This window comes from Ursus arctos, unplaced genomic scaffold (assembly GCF_023065955.2).
Source record: "Ursus arctos isolate Adak ecotype North America unplaced genomic scaffold, UrsArc2.0 scaffold_23, whole genome shotgun sequence".
Lineage (NCBI taxonomy): Eukaryota > Metazoa > Chordata > Mammalia > Carnivora > Ursidae > Ursus > Ursus arctos.
Window position 1 is genome coordinate 32,434,444 of NW_026622908.1, and position 19,144 is coordinate 32,453,587.

The window sequence follows — 19,144 nt, forward strand, 5'->3', positions numbered from 1 at the left end:
CTCACATATACAGCATTTTACTCTAAGACCAACTATACCCAAAATGGCTAAATTACCTCAGTCTGTAGGAGCAGCACATGAAAGTTGGAGATGGACTGTCTATTAATGCCTAGGAATTCAAATTTACTTGTCAGGGTATTTGCCAGTTCTCCAATCTGAAACTGTAATGCAAGAAAGAAAAAAAGGAATAAATAAAATTCAATCAGCAGTATTTCCTATATTATGTAAAATCTTTCATTTATTCGTAAATATGCTTAAAAAAATGGGTGTGCCTAGAAACAGCCCTTCTTAAACAGCTGCATCTAAACAGTTATGTAGAGAAGATTCTAATTTAAGTAAATTAATTCACATAACAAGTGATAAATAATAACAAGTCTAGAGAAATTAAATGCGTATGTACTCTGAGACAACACAGGATTCAACAGGTGTAAAGAGCTGTTAAATGATACAATTCCCAATAGTGTCCAAACTATCATTTATGCATTACTAATTGCTTTTACTATCTACACACTGAAAAAAAAGTTAATTCTCCCAGTCCCTTTCACATGGTTGCACACTAGTCAGTGACTGGATAAACTCTTTCAGGTCAAATGACTGTGCTAAATAGTTTTTCCAACAGATCATCCTTAAAGAGCCTCATACTTAGGTGGTCCAATTGTCATATCAGGCTTGAAATAAAACTGGAACCAAATTTACCGTTGTGTAAGGACAAGTAGTTCATGCAGGAATTAAATTTGTGACTTTTGGGCTCTTCAGTACTTCCAAACTAGAGAAGCCTACATTTGATAAGGTGTTATTGCTTCCCAATGAAGGCTTACCTTTTAAGAAAGCAATTAATGCATTTAGAATTTTAGATAATTTCTCTGCAACAAGTCAGTCTTATAATTCCATGTTTCAGCCTGAAATATGACCTTTTCACCTAACTACATAAATCATTTATATATAGAGATAAGTAAAGGTCACTGTACTTGCTAAAAGAGAATGTACTTTAATGGCTGCCCAATTTAAAAATATTTATCTGTCAAGCTGTATTAAATAATATACATACTTTCAAATCCTGTTCTTCTTCTTTAGGCGCTGTCTGTACTTTTATCTTCTCTGGAGATTCTTCTACCTCCATCTCTTTGTCTGAATTCTCATCTATTTTTTCTGAAGTGTCAGCACCAACTACTACAAAAGAAACCATGTGAAATTAAATAAAAGGACCAATACTAACATAGTATCCCATATATATTTTCTTACCCCTGTAGCAAAGATATTTGAAAAAGGTTATTAGTTCTTTTTCCTTTGCCTGTTTTCCTTATTAAAGAAACCCTAATGACTTATCTACCTACTGTCTTTATAAAGCCAAAAAACTTTATCCTTTATAATCACGTTTCTTTAAAGGTCTATAAATAACACTTAATTTGTTTTACATTACCCTGTAGTCTCTGCTTTCCCTTTCTCTTCATCTGTTTAATTTTTCTAATCTCCTGTTCCAGAATACCACTGCTTTAATTACTTTTAAAGGCTACATATCAAACCTAAGATATATATCCTTGTATAAGGATATATAAGGGTTCTTTATGAATTGGGTTTTGAAAAAAGGCTTTTAAAATCAGAGAAACATAAATTTTAAACTACCTGATAACCTTATTTCTGAACTGGTTAAGACCTGTGGACAATCTTTATTGGACGCACCTACTCTTCTGGTTGGTGATGTCTGTTAGTGGGAATCATCAAAAGAGAAGCAGCTGACCATCAACTTAAATGGAGTAACAGATATGAACCCTGGTATGTTTGCTTACCACCTGCTTACCAAACTAACCCACATATACAATGCAAATCATTCTGTCATGAGACTATCAGTAATTTTTTTTTTAAGATTTTATTTATTTATTTGAGAGAGAGAGAGAGAGACAGCCAGCCAGCGAGAGAGGGAACACAAGCAGGGGGAGTGGGAGAGGAAGAAGCAGGCTCCCAGCAGAGGAGCCTGATGCAGGGCTCGATCCCCTAACACCGGGATCACGCCCTGAGCCTAAGGCACACGCTTAACAACTGAGCCACTCAGGCGCCCCAGCCACCCAGGCACCCCTATCAGTCATTTTTTAAGAAAAATAACCAATTTAAGTTTTTTCTTGACTCTGGTTAATCCTTGATCTAAAGAAGTAATGTGACCTTTAAATCACTTTCAACAGCTTTTATTAGCCTCAAAGTTTATCTTAAGTACTTAACCTCATCATGTAATGGCCTTGCTCTTTATCATTAATACTCCTGCATTTTCAAATTGAAACCAACCTCTCTCTTATTGGTTTATAACTCACTAGTATATTAGACATCTTACATTTGGTGGTAGGTACAAGAATTTAACAATTTATAGCACCGCCAGAGCTCTAAGACTAGAATATAATGTTTTAAAGATTTTTTTATTTATTTGAGAGAGAAAGAGAGAGCATGAGCAGGTAGAGGGGCAGAGGAAGAGGAAGAGGCAGACTCCCCACGGAGCATGGAGCCTGATGCAGGGCTCGATCCCAGGATCCTGAGATCACAACCTGATCCGAAGTCAGATGCCCAACAAACAACCACCCAGACACCCCTAAGACTAAAATATTTTAGAGGACAATTAGTATCTATCAAATTAAAATGTACAGACCCCTTGACCTAGCAATATATCTCTAGGAATCTATACTATAATGACACTATAATCTACATAAAGACATATATACCAGAATGTTTATTATAGCATTGTCTTTATTGTTAAGTGTCATAATAAATATAAAGAATGAAGTAAGCACTCAAGTAACTACAACCCAGCAGTATGAAGGGCTATCACTGGCACTTCTGCAGTTCACAGTGCCTCTGCTATCATATCCACACCAGACATAGTGATCTCTACTCCAATGGTGTAAGTACTTTCCTTTAGTTTCATCATGGATGGGTCTTTAAGCACAGTATTTTTGCCTATTTTCCAACTTATATAAACAGAATGTTAACATATGCATTCTCCTGTAGCTTTTTAAATTTAATACTACTGTTTCTTAGAATAATGTTGATGCATACTAATTGTAGATCATTCATATTTCACTGCTGTTTAGTATTCAATTGCAAGAACACATTAGAATTGGGGCATCTGGGTGGCTCAGTTGTTTGGGCATCTGCCTTTGGCTTGGGTCATGACCCCAGGGTCCTGGGATCAAGCCCTGCATTGCGCTCCCTGCTCAGTGGGGAGCCTGCTTCTCCCTCTCCCTCTGCCCACCTACTCTCTGCTCGTGCTCTTTCAAATAAAATCTTAAAAAAAAAAAAAAAGGAAAAAAAAGAACACAATAGAATTTATCCATTCTATCTTGGATGAACATTTGAATGGCTTGTAGGTATTACTGGATGATACAAATGCAATATTATTTTGAAGAGTTAAACATGAACACAACTTAAATGTCCATTGATAGAAAAGAGTTAAATGGGGGCGCCTGGGTGGCACAGCGGTTAAGCGTCTGCCTTCGGCTCAGGGCGGGATCCCGGCGTTATGGGATCGAGCCCCACATCAGGCTCCTCCGCTATGAGCCTGCTTCTTCCTCTCCCCTGCTTGTGTTCCCTCTCTCGCTGGCTGTCTCTATCTCTGTTGAATAAATAAATAAAATCTTTAAAAAAAAATAAAAGTGTGTATGCATGCGTGCATGTGCATGCTTTAAAAAAAAAAAAAAAAAGAAAGAAAAGAGTTAAATGAAAACATCTATACTACTTAGAGGTTAAAAAAAATAATTTAAACGCTTTAAGTGAAAAAAGTATGTCACCTAACAATCCATGTGGTTAATCTCATTTATGGCAAAAATTACATATTACATGTATATATTACACATACATACACAACTAGAAAATGAACACAGAGGAAAAGGTCTAGAAGAATATAGTCAAAGGACAGAGAAAACAGACTTCAGGGGTAGAGAATGAGAATAGGAAAAAGATGAAGGGGGACTTTTAGATTTCTACTTCATATTCTTCTATATTGTTGACTGAAAAGAAAAAAATCAAACAAGGATGTTTGCATTTACTTATTACTGGTTTTTATTTGTTGTTTTTTAACCATAAGCTATAAAGGTATCTTCTGTTAGGCTAAGCCAAACTAATAAGGTTTGGTGCTCAAATCTTACTGTTAATTTTCCACTACAGAATTAGGGCCAAATGGAGATTAAGATATTAGTTCTCTTTTTCTTTAAGATTTAATTTATTTATTTGAGAGAGAGAGAGAGAAAGTACAACCCGGGGAGAGGTAGAGGGAGAGGGAGAAGCAGACTTCCCGCTGAGCAGGGAGCCCCATTTTGGGCTTGATCCCAGCAGAAGACACACACTTAACTGACTGAGCCACCCAAGCACCCCAAGATACCAGTTCTGATAATAGATTAGAAAGATGCAGCAGGGTCTCTTCTACATTACCCTGAACAGAGATAAGCTGGGTCCACATGAAAGGACCAATCCATCTAAACAACTAAGCAGAGGCTGGGCAACCTGTACACAGAGAGAGCACAGACGACGCTGGGCTTGCCAGACGTGGTCCTTGCCTGCCTTGCTTACCAACTGTAAACAGTGAGCTAAGGAGAGCCCGTAGGCTTAACACAGATCAAGACTACTGTAGTAGCATTTTTTAAAAAAGAGGAGTCAATCTTGCTTTTCTGCTTTTGAGACAGTCCCCAGTCAGTAGTGAATCTACAACCCAATGGATGGCAACTCTTAACTCTCACTCCTCCACTGGAGGTGGAGTAGGAAAAGGAGAGAAGTGACAGGAAGCTTCCTTTCTAGCACTCCCATAAAAGGGTAAGTGTTATCTCTTTCTTTTTGCTGAAGTGGGAATCAAAAAAGGGAAAGGATTTCCACTCTCTATCTCTCAACTCTGAAAGTTTAAAGTAAAACACGAATTACCAGTTTCTCCATTTTCTGGAGTCTCTCGTCCAGTTTTGCTAGAACTCCGACTGGTAGATTCTGGACTTGTAGCTCGAACAAACATCTTCCATTTCCCCCTTTTAGACATAAGTCTACGCATTCCATCCTGAGATGCTGGCTGGCTGATGTCAGAACATGGACTAGACCCTGACACACTACCATCTCCTTCCTCCAAGGCTCGTAACTCTGCCTAGGATGAACATAACAAAGTTAGAGTGTCATTAGCTGTTTATCAACATTTAAACATTTGTGAATACCAAAAATGATAACCACATATTATGAGAATTAAAATCCTTTGAGGACAGTAAGTATTTAACATATTTTTCCATCAGAGCCAAACATTATGCTCATATTTTTTATTAGTATCCAGTAAATCTTATTCATAATTATAGTTGACAAATACCTATTTGAAGGGGATAGGTCCTAGAGATCCACTAAGAGACAAATTTTCCAATGTATGAACACAATAAAGTCTAACTTTGCCTGTCCCTCTCCATAGCTTCAAATTTTTCAAAACGGGGAAAGCTTCAAGAAGATATTGCTGTTATAACACCCATTAAGATTTGCTTCATACTCAAAGTAGCGGTAGATGAAACTGTTCCAAGAAAAATCAGGGCAGAAAATAGGTAAAAATCAATTTCTCAATCAGGGAAGTTTCCTGTGCGCCATCTTTTTTGAAAGGAAAGCACATGAAATTATTGGTTCCTCTTAATTTTACAAGGCCCATTTAACTATGTGAACAATCCCATGGGTGATCGCTGGAAGTCAACCCGTACTTTAACTGTTGGGTTAAAAACCAAGTTATTATCAAGAATTTACAATGCTCATTTGTTAAGAAGCTAAATAAAAGATACATTATTCACTGTATCTATCTATCTTTAAATCAGAGCAGTATCAGTCTTTATTAGTTTGATAGTTGTTTTCTTTGATAGTTGTCAACTACCAAAAGTATCATCAGGAACCAAAAGAACTACAACTCCACAGTTCAAGTTTTTCTTACAGAAGCCTAAACATACCTAGACAAAAGGTTAAGAAAAACAAAATCCCAAAAATGGCAGTAAACCGAGCACAACGATCCCAGGGTCTACTACTACTGAAGGGAGAAAAGACATGTAACAAAAGCTCTAAAACCTTACTTTTTTTCTTTCCAAAACAAGCTCCAGCTCAAGGGTATCTTGTTCCTCTTCTTCTTCACTCTCTCCAGATTGAACAACACTGCAAAGATCCTCCTGAGAAGGGTCTTCCATGTTGTCCAATGTAATTTCCTGTGGTTTTACTACTGTTGCTGCTTCTTCTGCTGTTGTACTTGCTTCTTTCACTTCTGAAGCTGGCTCTGCTTCTTTACAAATTACTTTTCTTCTCCATCTTTCTTCTTCCTCTTTTATTCCCTCAGGCAACAAGGGAGCAAGCAGTGATGCTGCCACCCCTTTCTTCTCCTCCTCACTATTTGAGAGAGCCTGAATTCCTTCATTTACTTCCTATAAAGAATAAAATAATCTCATTTATCTAAAAAAATAAATAAAACACCTCACCTGAATACATATTCAATTTGTTCATGCTAAAAATGACTATATTTTTCAATCACTGGATTTTCTTTTCTTCTTTTTTAAGATTTTATTTATTTATTTGAGAGAGAGAGAGAGAGACAGAGCATGAGCGGGGGGGAAGGTATAGATGGAGAGGGAGAAGCAGACTTCCTGCTGAGCAGGGAGCCTGATGCGGAACTTGATCCCAGAACTCTGGGATTACGACCTGAGCCAAAGGCAGATGCTTAACCAACTGAGCACCCCCAATCACTGGGTATTCTTAAAAACCACTGACTACCAACAGATTAGTACATATGTTTGTACATTTTCCTTACGTGAACATAATACAAACACTGTTACTTTAGGAAAGCAGTGTTTGAACTAGAACCTAGTTTTCGGTGGGATTCATACATATCTTCCCCCCTATTTTCCAAGTCTAAAGGCAGGTTAGCAGAAGCAGAATTTTAAAAAATAAATAAGATCTGAGTTTTGTCAACTCAACATATGACTGGATAAATCTCCACTCTTCTGTATAATGACGTAACTTCACAGGTATGCTAGAAAGGTGATTTAGAGGAAAGTGAAATAATTCTAAAATGAAATGTGTGATTAAACTTAAAGTGCCCATTTCCTTCATTGGGGTAATATTTAATCTACTTCCCTCCTACAGTTATAAATACCAAATTATTCTGGAAGTGTGTGTGTGTGTGTGTGTGTGTGTGTGTTTATTTAAGCAGGCTCCACACCCAACATGGAGCTTGAGATCAAGGGTTACATGCTCTACCTACTGACTTGGGTCAGTCAAGCGCCCCCTAAAAAGTACTTTTTACTATACTCCCCATTCAAACCCATCACTTAAAATTCAAGATAAATTAGGGGCGCCTGGGTGGCACAGCGGTTAAGCGTCTGCCTTCGGCTCAGGGCGTGATCCCGGCGTTATGGGATCGAGCCCCACATCAGGCTCCTCTGCTGTGAGCCTGCTTCTTCCTCTCCCACTCCCCTTGCTTGTGTTCCCTCTCTCGCTGGCTGTCTCTATCTCTGTCAAATAAATAAATAAAATCTTTAAAAAAATAAAAAAATAAAAAAAATAAAATTCAAGATAAATTAAAATTCAACACACGTACTACAGGGTACAACTTACTTTGTCTTACTGATGAATCTATGGAAATGCTCATTTTACTAAAAATAGTTTTTAATTTTTAAGGTAGCTTATCTTTATTACAAAAAAACAAAACAAAACAAAAAACTTATGCGGGGGCCCCAAAATAGAGCTATTCTGAAGCAAAGAAGGAGCTCTGAAGCCCTGCCTGCTTGGCTGCTCCCACATCCTTCACAATGACCGAACGAGCCTCTGTGATACACCCTAAAGTTCCAAAAGAACTACTAAACTGGATAGCTGGTATAAATGCAACATATTAAACATAAACATTAGATTAAATAAAGCTTTAAGAAATCAGCATTTATCCTATTTCACAACTGGTTGTAAAACAGTAACAGAAGGCGTCTATACCTGTGCCAGAGTAACAGTCAAATTCTTTAGATTTGAAATAAGCAAATGAGATAAATTGTAAAACTGACCTTTTTAACTTCTCGCTTGGCTATGACTGGTCCACTTTTACTACTGGAAACAGCAACGTTTTTCTCCTTAGTATACACGTCTGTATTAACTGCAAAATTAGCTTCAGCACCTGTTACAGAACTAAAAACAAAACAAAACAAATATATATAGACACACACATACTTAACAAGAGAAACAGAAGGCAAATATTATCAACAAAGGATAAGACTCTAACTGCCTTCTTGGGTAATTTCAAGTCTATTCTTACCTGGGCTGATAATGTTGTAATCCCTGTACCTGGGTGGCAAGATACTGGGGTAACTCCCAAGTCACTTCATTTGTTTGTGTGTTCCAATAATAATAGCATCCTGTGTTCTCATCCCAGACTTCTTGCCAATCTCCCATCTCAATTCCAACTAGAAGAAAATAAAACAAATTTTAAAACACAAATTTCTCATCAACAAAACTAAAGACGACCTACTGAATGGGGGAAGATATTTGCAAATGACATATTTGATAAAGGGTTAGTACCCAAAATATGTAAAAAACTTCAATTCAACACCCAAAACCCAAATAATCCTGGGGTGCCAGGGTGGCTCAGTTGTTAAGTGTCTGCCTTCGGCTCAGATCATGACCCCAGGGTCTTGGGACCAAGCCCCGCATCAGGCTCCCTGCTCAGTGGGAAGCCTGTTCTCCCTCTCCCACTCCCCCTGCTAGCATTCTCTCTCTTCCCGTGTCTCTCTCTGTCAAATAAATAAAATCCTTAAAAAACAAACAAAAAAAACCCCACAACAAACAAAAACCAAATAATCCAACTAAAAATAGGCAGAAGACATGAACAGACATTTCTCCAAAGATGACATACAGACGGACGACACATAAATAAATGCAAATTGAAACTACAAGATATTACCCGACACATGTCAGAATGGCTAAAATCAAAATCACAAGAAACAGGTGTTGGTGAGGACGTGGAGAAAAAAGCACCCTCTTACACTGCTGGTAGGAATACAAACTGGTGCAGCCACTGTGGAAAACAGTATGGAGGTTCCTCAAAAAATTAAAAATAGAACTACCCTATTATTTAGTGAACACACAACTGGGTATTTACCCAAAGCCTACAAAAACACTAACTTGAAAGGATAATACGCACCCGTATGTTTATAGCAGCATTATTTATAATAGCCAAATTACGGAAAGAGCCCAAGTGTCCATCAATAGATAAAGAAGGTGGTATATATACACAATGGAATATTATTCAGCCATAAAAAAGAATGAAATCTTGCCACTTCTAACAACACAGAGCTAGAGAGTATAATGCAAAGCAAAATAAGTCACTCAGAGAAAGACAAATACCATAAGATTTCACTCACGTGGAATTTAAGAAACAAAACAAATGAGCAAAGGGAAGAAAAGGAGAGACAAACAAACCAAGAAACAGACTCTTAACTACAGAGAACAAACTGATGGTTACCAGAGGGGAGGTGGGAGTGGGGATAGGTAAATAGGTAATGGGGATTAAGGAGTGAACTTATTATGATGGGGACAGAGTGATGGACAGAATTCCTAAATCACTCTACTGTACACTTGGAAACTAATATAACACTGTGTGTTAGCTATACTGGAATTAAAATTAAAAAATTTAAAAAAAAAAAGGCACAAATTTCTCCACAATTCTGATCTCATATCCCAAGTCAGCTCTAAAGCCATAACAATCTAACACAGGGTTCCTCAACATTAGCACTGCTAACATCTGGGCTGGAGAGTTCTTTGATGTGGTGGGGGCAGTCCTACGTGGTGTTTAGCATCTCAGATTTTACCCACTCGATGCACTAACAATTTCCCACCCCCCACTGTGACAACCAAAAATGTCTTCAGACATTGTCAAATGTTCCCTGGGGTCCAACTCCTCCTTCCCAAATCCTCTTTGCACACATGGCTTAAAAAAGCAGTTTGACAGTCCAAAAACGTATCTTGAACCCCAGAAGAATTTTTAAAATAATGGCTTTTATTATTCACTTGGCATAAACTGCAACTGCTTAAAAGAGCAATATTTTTTCCAATTTTTTTCAAAAGATACAATTATTATCCTAGTAATTCTTAGAGAAAATAGTCCTCCTTATCATATTCTAAACAATGTACTTAATAGGCCAAAATCCTAAAGTCTAGGGCTAAAGGATAGGGGTTTTCATCTTTGGGAATGTCAATGCCTAGAACACCTTTAAAGATTGCACTTTAGATTTCTTTAAAAAAATCAAAGGATCAAACTTACCTCCTGCTAATGAACACTGAGTATCATACTGCCACCCTGCAGTCTGAGTTGAGTCCGTTCCATTTGAAGTAGTAGAAGAAAGGGCAGACGTTGCTGATTCCTTTGGCTCTGGTCGAGGTGGAGTTGGAGGTGGAGCAGAAGCTCCTACAGGAGCTGCAGGCTGAGGAGCTGTTATAGCATCAATCTCCTTTAGAATGAAAACATTAACAAATGCATTAATAACCTCAAAACCAGAAAGCTGAAGAAATGACAAACACCATAAAAAAAAATTCTAGGGGTGCCTGGGTGGCTCAGTCAGTTAGGTATCTGCCTTCAACTCAGGTCATGATCCCAGGGTCCTGGAATGGAGCCCCACATCGAGCCCTACATCGGGCTCCCTGCTCAGCGGGGAGCCTGCTTCTCCCTCTGCCTGCCATCCCCCTGCTTGTGCTCTCTCTCTCTGTCAAAGAAATAAAATCTTAGGGGCGCGTGGGTGGCTCAATCATTAAGCGTCTGCCTTTGGCTCAAGGCGTGATCCCAGTGTCCTGGGATCAAACCCTGCATCAGGCTCCCTGCTCTGCTGGGAGCCTGCTTCTTCCTCTCCCACTCCCCCTGCTTGTGTTCCCTCTCTCACTGGCTGTGTCTGTCAAATAAATAAATAAAATCTTAAAAAAAAAAAAAAAAAAAAACCTTAAAAAAAATCTTAAAAAAAAAAATTCTACACAATCTGTTCTCAGCTTCTCGAATCTTCCAATTACTTAAAAGTTCCCCAAACCTTTTAATTCTCCATTTTCTCCTCCTTACAACCTTTACAAAAAGAGAAGAGAAGAGAGCAATGGGGAGGGACTAACGAACAGGATGGAAGGGGATAAGAAGGGAGGGGGGGAGAACACCAAGCCTGACAAAAAAGTAGGCTAACTACTTGAGATCCAGGTCCCAAAGTGGCTTCAATAACTAAAAACCCAAACAAAAGCACCACTAACCGCTAGGAAGTTGGCCAATGTACTATCAATATCAGCTGACTGGTTTCCATTTGCCTCTTTAGACTGTGCTGGTTTTTCTGAAACATCACTCTCATCATCATCACTGTCAGCATATGCACCAAGCAGGCACAGACCTCCTAGAAACAAAACAGTAAACAATGTTAATAACAACAACGCCAGTATGCCCCAGGAAGTACTCAAGAAAAAAATATGACATGGTTCTTCAGAGTTTACATTTACTTTACTTACAGATTAGAGCACAACCTCAAAATAAATCATCACTGAACTATCACAGAGAGGTATAAATTACATTATGCACTTAGAGCTGATAAATTCATTCACACAGCTGCTTGATATCCTTCTCAAAATACACAATCATCAGCCACATACTCTCTGTCAAAATAGCACATGGTAAATCTGATTTTAGAATTTGTTGCTTTATGTGTCCATCTCAAACAAGCAAGCCAATTAGGATTTGGTACATGAAACAAAAAGATTTTTTAAAACTAAAAATCTTCTTGAATGATTTTTCCTCAAACAAGAAGCAACAAATCATAATGGAATTCAAAGTGCTAGAATCAAAACAACACAAATGCGGCAACTAATCATCAATGTCTTCCTCAAACTCAAGAGGTATCAGGTATGGCCTCTGTGATGGCTGCTATGTATGCCATTTCCTTTTGTACTACCTGTGGCCACTCTAATGTTATGGTTAAGCAAACATATATATTCTTCTTATAGATTATTTCATTATAATAAGTACATTAAATGTTAAACTACAACTAAATTTTTCAGCTATCAGTAAGACTAAATTTCCCCGTACCTGGCAACATTCTATGTTCTCAATAAATATTTGGTAAATGAACAGATTTATCAAAAAGTAAAATAGTTTTATCATAATTCCATAAATTAATTAATGAGATAAATTGCTTCATTTGTCATAGGAATTCACATTCATTGCTTTAGTCATATAAATCTTGCCTTCATTATTTTTAGTATATAGCTAAGTTCTTGTATTAAATACCAATTTCTAAAATATTTAAAACTGGTTAGGAAGATTTTTATTTTTTTATGTTTTTAATTTTTAATTTTAATTTTTTCTGATTAGGAAGATTTTTTTTTTTTAAGATTTTATTTATTTGACAGATACATCCAGCAAGAGAGGGAACACATGCAGGGGGAGTGGGAAAGGAAGAAGCAGGCTCCCAGCGGAAGAGCCTGATGTGGGGCTCGATCCCAGAAAACCGGGATCACGCCCTGAGCCAAAGGCAGATGCTTAATGACTGCACCACCCAGGCACCTCTGATTAGGAAGATTTTTAAGTGGACATCTGACAATGTTCCATTTTCCAGTTACCAAATATTTTATTTCTCATCGTTTTGGGGCATGTCAGTCAACTCTTCTGATTTTCTGAGTAAAAGGTAATAGCTTATAGCTTAGTAAGGGTAGTAATACAAAAAGAGGCCTTTCTGTATGAAAAAAATATGCACTTTAGTGTTCAGCACTGATGTTTTAGGGGGGTGGGGGGGGGAAGATGGGAAATTTATATTTTTACACAAAAACACTTCTTACAGACAATTATATATATAATCATCGAGTTCATGAGCCTTTAATTCTACATCCTTTGGTAAAAGATTCCAACCAGGTGAGCTGCATGGAATTTTGATACAAAATTCCCCAAGCCGGGGTTGGTAGTTCCCTAGACTCAATAGGTTTAGCCAAGGCCCCACCTATTCCTTTTTTCTTTACCTCAGAGCTTACACATCAAACCTCTTACAAGCTAATAACATAATGACTATTAAACAGCAAATAAATGAAAATGATTAAACCCAATATTTTGGGGAAATAGGCATACTTAATATTGTAGAGACAACATAAATTACTTCTTAAGAATAATCTGGTTCCATATACCAAGACCCACAAAACTCTAGTTTCTTTCAGCTAGATAATCCCATCTTTGAGAATATAACCCCCAAAATAATTCAAAAATTTTTTTCACACAAAGCTTCTGGCAGCTGTATTTAAATAAATGAAAGCTGTAAACAACTCAAATAGGGGACTGGTAAAGCAAATTACAGCACAGTACCTAATGCAGTATTAATTTATGATTAATCAGACCATTACAGGATTACATGAAATAATGCTAAAGAGACAGAAAGTAATGCTAAAAGAATAAAAGCAAGATAAAAGCAAGTCATGAAATGCATGTAAGTTCTAATCACATGAAAATTTAGTTCACCATTGATAAGGAACAGGCATGAATTTAGAGTAACACTGAATATAAAGTCATAATTATTATGTAAAATTAATTTAAAAAATAAAATAAACAAAAGCCTCAGGGGACCTACCCCAGACTACCACTGAGATGTTGTTGCTACTTAAAATCAGGGGAAGCAAGGACATTCTTCAGAGTCATAGTCCTTACCAGTCTTTTTTTGAGAGGGGTGCTAACTGTTCAAACATCAATAAGCACAATCTGGAAATCAAATAGCTACATTAGGTAGAAAATTATTTCTTAGGTGTATATCTCACTTGTAAGTTTCAAACAGTAACTGTGTCATATTTCTAATAACTGTAACATCTGAACAGTTTTAATCCTTTTGGTTATCGAAACTATTAACAATCAATAGGATAAAAATATCATAGTAGTCTATTGATCTAATTTCAGAGGCTAATCTGAATTTTTCCTTAGAGAATTTCACATGCATATTACCACAATGTTCTTCTGCATAAAAATATTAAATATGCTTGCTCTACTATATTATAAAAACATATTTTAACAACTTTTTTTGAAGTGGCAAGTGGGAGGAGAAAGGAATGAGCATCTATTATTTCAGGTGTATTCATACAGCACAGAGAGAACTCCAAACTGAAAAGAATAAGATTATTATCAGTTACAAGATATTAAGTACAAAACATATTTTGAACTTTCAAGATATATAAAGAATAGAAAAAACTAACATTCTTGGCACTTCCTATATATCCGAATATTCCTTCATGCTTAAAAAATACTTAATAAGAGCAATTTTCAGTTCCATAGATATTCGCTAGGTACCAATCAAAGCACTGTGCTGGAAAAGAAATGCACAGAATGAAAAGACATCCTTTATGTCTCTAAAGAACACCAAGCTAGTTGGGGAGCCAGAAAACTACAAAATAGCATTAGAAGAAAAGTAGTACAAAGTATCTTGGGAACAGAGAAAAAGCAACAACAAATTTGACTTTGGTTAAAGTGTGTATACCTGCAAGCCCTTAGATACAAAAATTTTAAATGTCCACTTTATGGGAGAAATATAAGTTAGCAACACTGAAGCATTCAACAAAATACCTTATATACAAACCCAATCTGATCCTAATGAAAGACGTTGTAGAAAACGTGAAAAAAAAAAAATTGTACCTGTTGCTTTAACGGCTGTAGGTCTGGTGGTCATGACTGGTTTGGGAGGATTCTGAACAACTTTGGGAACCTCCACCACCACTTCCTGTTCATCTGGATTTAAAAAGGGAACAAAAGAAAACTAGTGTGCGGGTGGACCAGAGAAAACACTACAGGTGACAAAACAATCTTCGATTTGACCTTCCAAGTCTAAATTTCATCAATATGAAAGCAGGGTGTGTAAATTCATCACTGACCCAAATAATCGGGAGATGATAAACAAGCATAGCTAGCCTCTTCCACGTGACTAGTGACTTTAACATTAAGAATATGATTATGGTACGTAAAAGCACATCTGAAATAATGCAAAAATTTAAAAATACACACACACATACACAATAAATTTCCGGGCTACCACTGGGCCTTTACAACAATACAGCTATAGCATTTTTTTTCCTTCCGCATGAACTACCCAACGAGATTTTTTAGCGCCTGAAACGGTCGCGGCTTCTCGGGCATGTGGCCCCCGTAGCAGCGTTGAACAGTTACTCTTAATCCAAGTACCATTCTGGGCACAAACAAGTACTTGGGAACCCACCAGTTCCACTTCTGCAGGAATCCTGGGGATACCTGCCAATTTGGGGTTACGTTCGCTTTGGCTGGCATAATAAAATGGGTTTGCTCACTTCTAAAGGGTCCCTTTCGGTTTCAACAAAAACGAAGGGAAAAGCACATGACGTGTGTTAAAGGCCAGGTTCCTGGTCACGAGGCCTCGGACGAGAAGCTCGTACTTTCACAAATACCCCGTAAGTTATGCAAAGCCAAAGGTGCACGTCGAGGAGACTCGGGAGGCCAGGCCAAGCCCTGCACCAGAGATGGCGCCTCTCCATCAGTCAGTCGGGCGGGCGCGCATAGCGCCGCCGCCGGCCCCTTCCGCCGCCCTGGGGCCCACAGTGGTCCTCCCCTCGGGCCCCACGCAGCAGGCCTCGGATGCGGAGGAAGCCCGCCCGCCCGCGTTTCTCTTCCTCCCGCGGCCCTGCCGTAGGCCGCAAGCCCCGAGCTCGAGTTTCGGACGCCCCACCTAAGTATCGGGGCCTCGCGCACCTTTACCTTCTGAAGGCGAGTCGTCCGGGGCCGCGGCGGCAGTAGTCACCGTGGTTGTTGTCGTCGGTGGCGCCGCCGGAGCTGTTTGGCTAGGCGCCGCCACCGTCGAGTCCGGTTCCGTGTCGGGTTCCGGCTCCGGATCCCTGCCCGGCGTGTTGCTTCGAGGCCCCGGCGGCGAGAGCTGCAGGATGGGCCTGCGGCCGGGTACCGCCCGGGACTTCTTCCCCATCGCGAGCCCGAGCGCGAGCCGCGAGCGTCGGCCAGCCGAGAGGGGCGGGCGCTCCGCGCGGCGCTGCGTAATCAATATTCATGCACCGCGATACCGCCTCCTGAGAGAATCTGATTTTAACCGGCGGAGCGCGCGCCCGCGCAAGCGCCTTTGGTCCTTCACGCTATTCTGGCTACTCCCCACAGGGAGGAAGGGCGGGCTTTACCCACGGTGCTAGGCGATTGGCTACTTTGATCCATTGAAGGATGCAATAGCCAATGGAGAAGGAAAAAGGGTGAGAGTCAGGCCAATAGCGCGGAAGGGCCTATGTTAGAATGACTTTCCATTACGTCGGACTCCACCCATGCGTCTTTTGCGGAGTCTTTTCTTTATCCCCTCGTCCTCCATCTTGCTCCTATTCTCGGTTGGCCGTTCGTTTTTGGGTTTTTTTTTTTTTTTTTTTGGCCTTTGGGAAACTGTGCTTCTTTTCCCAGAGTTTTGTCCTGATTATTGTGGCTTACTTTGGGTATGCTGTTGAACACTAAATAAAATAGTGGGTCTTTTATGCTTTTGTAGGTTTTTTTATTAGAGCACAAATTTGATGTCTCCTATTGGGTTGCTTATCAGCTGAAAAAAATCACTAGACATCGTACTGCATACGAGGAAAAATCCTAAATTGTTTCGATGTGATACAGGAGCTTACCCAATCTAGCCCATTGATATTCTCAACCTGCTTTATTAGCGTTATCTTCCTTTAGAATTCTCCCCTCCCTGTCCCCTTCTTCCCTCCTCTGGAGGCAGCCAGTTGAACACCAGCTGGAATACAGTATCACATGGCAAAACTCTCCATTCCTCAAGACCCAGAGCAGGCATTATCTCTCAACCTTGTGTTTCATCGCTGAGCCCCTCCCTAGTGCTTGACATCCTACCGTTATATCCGTTATATCCCTTTCCTTCTCGGTTGATCTTAAGAAATTGAGTGGTATTTATTTTTATATCCCCAGCCACTCGGTTCTTGCTAGAATAATACCTAACATTTATTGAGCACTTACTATGTGTGAGGCACTGTCTGAGCGCTTTACAAGTACAACTGTAGGTGTGCCTGGGTGGCTCAGTGTTGTTAAGGGTCTGCCTTTGGCTTGAGGTCATGATCCGAGGGTCCTGGGATCCAGCCCCACATCAGGTTCCCTGCTTAGCAGGGAGTCAGCATCTCCCTCTCCATCTGCTCCTCCCCCTGTTCGTGCTCACTTTCTTCTCTCTCTCAAAATAAATAAAATCTTGAAGAAAAAAAAACCCACCCAAATATAAGTGTATTTTATTCTCACCACAACCTTATATGGTAGATAACATTATCCATAATGTGTAGATGATCCCTCAAATTGTTTTTTTTTAAAGATTTTTAAAAAGATTTTATTTATTTGAGAGAGACGGAGATAGAAAGAGCAGTGGGGAGGAGAGGGAGAAGCAGGCTCGCTGATGAGCAGGGATCATGACTGGAGCCGAAGGCAGATGCTTAACCGACTGAGACACAAAGGCGCCCCATTAAGATTTTATTTTTTAAGTAATCTCTACACCCAAGTGGGGCTTGAATTTACAACCCTGAGATCAAGAGAACTTACCACCACCCAGAGATCACAAGTCGTATCCTCTATGGACTAAGCCACCAGGTGCCCCCAAATTGCTTTGTTTTGTTTTAAGATTTATTTATTTGGGGATTCCGGGTGGCTCAGTTGGTTAAGCATCTGCCTTCTGCTCAGGTCATGATCCTACTGTCCTGGGATGGAGCCCTTTAGAATCCGGCTCCCTGCTCATTGGGGAGCCTGCTTCTTCTTCTCCCTCTGCCATTCCCCGTCCCCCCCCCCCCCCCGCCACTTGTGCTCTCTGGCTCTCTCTTTCTCTCTGTCAAATAAAATATTTACTTATTTTAGAGAGAGAGGACACGGGAGGGGCAGAAAGGGAGGGAGAATCTCAAGGAGACTCAGCATTGAGCTCAGATCCTGACTTGGGACTCAATCTCATGACCCTGAGATCGGGACCTGAGCCGATACCAAGAATCAGACGCTTAACTGCGCCACCCGGGTGTCCCTTAAGTTTACTTTTTAAAATAATGTCTACACTCAACGTGGGGCTTAAATTCACAACCCCAAGATCAAAAGTTGCATGCTCTTGGGGCGCCTGGGTGGCACAGCGGTTAAGCGTCTGCCTTTGGCTCAGGGCGTGATCCTGGCGTTATGGGATCGAGCCCCACATCAGGCTCCTCTGCTATGAGCCTGCTTCTTCCTCTCCCACTCCTCCTGCTTGTGTTCCCTCTCTCGCTGGCTGTCTCTATCTCTGTCAAATAAATAAATAAATAAATAAACAAAACAAAACAAAAAAAAAGTTGCATGCTCTTAAGAATGAATCCCAGCCAGTTTGGGGATGCAAAAGCCATAAAAACAGTGACTTGTCCATTTTGTTCCCTGCTTATGAAATGCACTTTCTGGAACATAAGCACTCAATTTTTGAATGAATATAGTGCATGACTATATACAGACTTGAAATAAGTAGCAAGAGTTCTTTTCTTGTCTATGGGAGAAATATCTGGATTAGTGTCCTGAGTTTAGACTCCCAAGATTTCTGAAAAATTAGCAGCTAAAAGTGGGAGAATTTGCTGTTTTGGAGCTCTTTGCAGTTTTCTGACTTATTTCTTGAGGGAAGAGGCATTGGAACATAGTAGTTGTACATAGGAGTTCTGAAGCCAAATGTCTGGGTTTAAAACAGCTTCCGCGCCTTCCAGATGTGATTGCTGGGCCAAGTTTCTTAACAACCGTAAACTTGTTTCAGAACTGTAAAATGTGCCAGTAACAGTATTCATAGGGTTGTTGTGAAGTTTAAATTAGATCATAGTTTTAAGATCTTTGCCTTGTACCACGAACAAAATAAGGAATCATTATATAGTAACTATTATTACTATTTTTTTCATGAGTATTTATTTATATTTTAAAAAAGATTTTTATTCATTTGACAGAGAGAGATAGCAAGAGAGGGAACACAAGCAGGGAGAGTGGGAGAGGGAGAAGCAGGCTTCCTGCTGAGCAAGGAGCCCGAGGTGGGATCTCTATCACAGGACCCTGAGATCATGACCTGAGCCGAAGGCAGCCCCTCAAGGACTGAGCCACCCAGGTGCCCCAGTTATTATTACTGTTAATGAGTCTTTTGTTTATACAGAAATCTAGATGCTATTA

General features: G+C 39.5%; 1 protein-coding gene across 4 annotated transcripts in view; it reads right to left on the reverse strand.

Annotated features, from left to right (window-relative positions):
- FNBP4 (formin binding protein 4) overlaps window positions 1-16,115 on the reverse strand; it is a 35,992-nt gene extending 19,877 nt beyond the window's left edge. The window contains exons 1-10 of one of the 4 annotated variants that reach the window (XM_026511903.4): window positions 15,719-16,115; window positions 14,630-14,722; window positions 11,233-11,369; window positions 10,271-10,457; window positions 8,267-8,414; window positions 8,019-8,139; window positions 6,051-6,392; window positions 4,894-5,104; window positions 1,049-1,170; window positions 57-161 (exon numbers count right to left, since the gene is read on the reverse strand). In XM_026511903.4, the coding sequence (XP_026367688.1) occupies window positions 57-161; window positions 1,049-1,170; window positions 4,894-5,104; window positions 6,051-6,392; window positions 8,019-8,139; window positions 8,267-8,414; window positions 10,271-10,457; window positions 11,233-11,369; window positions 14,630-14,722; window positions 15,719-15,941 (1,689 nt within the window). In that variant the 5' untranslated portion in view covers window positions 15,942-16,115. Of the gene's footprint in view, window positions 1-56; window positions 162-1,048; window positions 1,171-4,893; window positions 5,105-6,050; window positions 6,393-8,018; window positions 8,140-8,266; window positions 8,415-10,270; window positions 10,458-11,232; window positions 11,370-14,629; window positions 14,723-15,712 lie in introns of all 4 variants that reach the window. The other 3 variants (XM_026511902.4, XM_048215778.2, XM_026511900.4) reach the window with 3 other exon arrangements.
- Between the last annotated feature and the right edge of the window lie 3,029 nt (window positions 16,116-19,144).